General features: G+C 39.2%; 2 protein-coding genes across 2 annotated transcripts in view; both read left to right on the plus strand.

Annotated features, from left to right (window-relative positions):
• Positions 1 to 126, plus strand: part of TM35_000192120 (uncharacterized protein) — a gene marked incomplete at both ends in the record, with an annotated part of 987 nt that extends 861 nt beyond the window's left edge. The window contains one exon of the mRNA XM_029026710.1: positions 1 to 126. This exon is cut by the window's left edge and continues 861 nt beyond it. Coding sequence (XP_028882034.1) covers positions 1 to 126 — 126 coding nt within the window.
• A 62-nt stretch (positions 127 to 188) lies between these two features.
• TM35_000192130 (uncharacterized protein) lies at positions 189 to 1,805 on the plus strand (the record flags this gene model as incomplete). Its single annotated transcript, XM_029026711.1, has 1 exon — positions 189 to 1,805. The coding sequence occupies one exon, from the start codon at positions 189 to 191 to the stop codon at positions 1,803 to 1,805; it is 1,617 nt and encodes a 538-aa protein (XP_028882035.1).
• Between the last annotated feature and the right edge of the window lie 1,659 nt (positions 1,806 to 3,464).

Below are 3,464 nucleotides of genomic sequence, written 5' to 3' on the forward strand. Positions count from 1 at the left end.
TCTAATTCTCTTTTTATATATATATATATATATATATATATATATATATATCTGTGTGTGTGTGTGTGTGTGTGTAGAGTGTATTTAATAATTAGCAGAAGAAAATGCCTTCCCGCCTGGCCGTAGAGGGAAAACGTGCATACGATGCGAATACCGAGACCGTTGGCTGCACTCGAGAACAGCAGGCAATGCAGGAACTCAAACGAGCCCTCGGATGGACACCAGCAACCGCAACAAACACAACAAATACAACAACAACAACAACAACAATGGCAGCAGCAGCAGCAGCTTCAGATGCTTTTCTACTTCGCTGCTTAACATCTGTGCATTTCTCCGTAACGGAGGCAATGGCTGTATTAAAACAAAGACGTTCCTTTGAAGAGCGGTTAACTTCTGTACGCATGACAGCCGTCGTCTTGGCACTTTTACGCAGTGGGACAATTTCAATCATTGGTCGTGATGTACTGGGAAGGCCAATATTATATATAAGCACTCAACACTTTACACAAGCCCCTCTAGACGCTCAAGATATACAGCGTCTTGTTATAGTAGTAATGGAATATATGTTGGCCTATTGTATGCAAATGTCAGCAACTACACCAACTGGAGGAAAAGGTAGTAGTGTATTATCACCACAACAGGCACCAGCATCACCAACACAACAACAACAACAACAACAATTTATTGTATTAATAAATGAAGAAAAATCATCATGGCATGCCAATCAATCTGTAATGGCTCATATAAGCGTTATTTGCAGTATCATAAGCAAATATTATCCTCGTCTTATTGGATTGGTACTATTATATGAAGCCTCATGGGAAGTACGACATGGAATCAAAGGGGCATTCTCAGGAAAACTTTCTGATACTATGCGTACTGTACAAATGGTTACTCATGCTGATATTCAAAAGTATGTGGATCGAGCAGTATTGCCCCATGAAATGGGTGGCCAAAACACAACAATAGAAACTGCAGATGCCTTTGCAGATGCCGTTCTCCGTCATTGGTATCTTAAAACAAGTTATTTACTACTAGAAGATGCCAACACACGTCCTTTATGGCAACTTCCTCCTTCTGTTTCTACCGTAAATGAGTGGAATGCACTACATCGACGAATTATGGGAAATACCAATCCATCTTTTCCTCCATCACCTTCACCTATTCCCGCAGCTCCTACTAGTCCCGCTGCTGCTGCTGCTGTTAGTAGTGGGAGATGCAGTCCGGCAGCAGTCATACCGTATATAAGCCGCGATGCGAGTGGTGTGTTGGATGTCGCTTCACTTGTCTCATCTCGCCGTTCACACGCCTTTCGTGCGAGTATTGATGATGATGATGGTTTCTGTTCTGCGATATCTGAACAAGATGACTGTGGACGCACTGCCAGCAGTTGTAGAATGACACCAAGAGATATTTGTTTGGATATGGATCTTAATGGTAATACCGCGTCTCCAGTAGTGTTATCGCGAGAACTGCAGAGAGAACGAGAACTTCGCATGAATGCCGAACAACAGCTTAGAAAACTCCGTCTAGGAGTTACGTTGGATTTAGCCACCGCCACTGAACTAGAACGTACACTTGCCGTAATGCATGCGGAACTTAATGTTTTGGTTGCAAATATCGCTGCACGAGCACGGGAGTCCGCCGCTGGTGGTTCACCACCCACATTAGTACAACTACTAGACTTAACACTTTCTGCATTGGAAGCCGCAGCGAATAAGGCTGAACGTGTGCCAGCCATGAAGTTTGCTGTGCCTGTGCGGCGAAATGCTACTCGGAGCACCTTGTGTTGTGATGTTATGTAAGTCTGCTGTGTACTCCACACCAGGAGACCTGCGTTAACGCAAGGTATATGTGAATATATCTTTCTCTTTTTTTTTTCTCTCTTTCTCTCTTTCTCTCTCTCTCTCTCTCTCTCTTACTCTCTACCTCTCCATCTATCTATCTATCTATCTACCTCACATGCACAGACATGCAGACACGGGAAACGAAAAACAAAACAGAACCATAACGGTAGAAACAGAAGCGGCAGCCGCCATCGTTGGATTGTAAGTGGACATTAATGAAAAAAAAAAAAAAGGGAAAAAAAGAGAAATATGGAAGATTATTCAAAGCGTATCTACTGAAACAATGAAAGAGGGTTGTTGTTTTTTTCACCATTTGTCATTTCCAAATGATTTTTCTTTATAGGAGCGGAACTAGAAAAAGGAAGAAGAAACGCAAATAATAGTATCTTAATCTTTATTCCCTTGCAATTTATCTTCTTCTTATTAACGCTTCTGTGTGTGTAGACAAAAAAAGCAAAGCAGAAGAATAAAAAAATTTATTAGATTGCTTTTCCCGCCCCTTTTTTTTCGCTTGTTTTATACTGTTTTTCAAGTATTTTTCCGTCGTTGTAATTCTGATGGCATTTTTCAGAGGTCAACAAATTATTATTAATGTGTTTAGTTCTATAGTAGTGGTAAAAGGAAATAGAAAAGAACAGGAAATAATACAATAATAGAAAGGAGAGAAGTGGTGCTTAAGGGGAAAATCGAAAGAAAACAAGAAAAGAAGATTAAGAAAAGCAAAGGGGTCATTCGCTTTATTTAAGATGTGATAGACTTATTTAAGCTGGTTAAGTAGGAAGATAAAGACGTTCTCTTGATTTAGTATACTCTTGCTTGGGCAAGTACTAATACTATGTGGGGTATGTTTCGCTGAAAGTAGTATCAGTAACAATATACGTATATATACAATGGAAATAAAACATCTCTGTGTGCTAACTACATGGGGATACTCTTTTTTTTTCCTTGACTGTATAATGCTATTGTTGCTTTTTTTTTTCATTGTTAATAATATGTGCATGTTTTCTTTCTTTTAAACTTTTTATGTACACTAATTTCACTCAAAACAATGCAGGGTGAGGGCAATTGTTCCGACAACGATGGTAAAGAAAATGATTCTCTGCCCGAATTTCTGTAGAAAATGATAGTAATAACGTTATTTTTGCTTTTTTGTTAATGATCTTCTTCAACAAACACCTCTGTCACTCCTTCTGTGATCTTCAGTATACTAAGATTAGCAATAGTGGCCTGGGAAAGAAACATATTATGAGTATAGAAATCACCTACACACCAACATTGCACTGAAAGTATTCATTCTCATAATACACGGATTTGGTTTCCAGAATAATAATAATAATTATTATTACTATTATTATTATTATTATTATTATTATTATTATTATTATTATTATTATTAATTTTTATTTGCTTTCCCAACTCTTTTGTTTCCACAAATCTTATATTAGACATATTCACTATCAAAACGCAAGGTATATCTGTGCACGCCAGAATGCGCCACCTGCTGTACGTTACGGTACTGCTGTTGGTGCTGCTGCCTCTCTACTGCACCAACGGGCTCGCTGCCACTGGGGGACGCTCGTGTGGCTTCGACGCAGTGAGGAGGAGACGTGGAAATAC

The sequence above is a fragment of the Trypanosoma theileri genome, assembly GCF_002087225.1.
Source record: "Trypanosoma theileri isolate Edinburgh chromosome Unknown TM35_Tth_19_V1, whole genome shotgun sequence".
In the NCBI taxonomy this organism is placed as follows: Eukaryota; Euglenozoa; class Kinetoplastea; order Trypanosomatida; family Trypanosomatidae; genus Trypanosoma; species Trypanosoma theileri.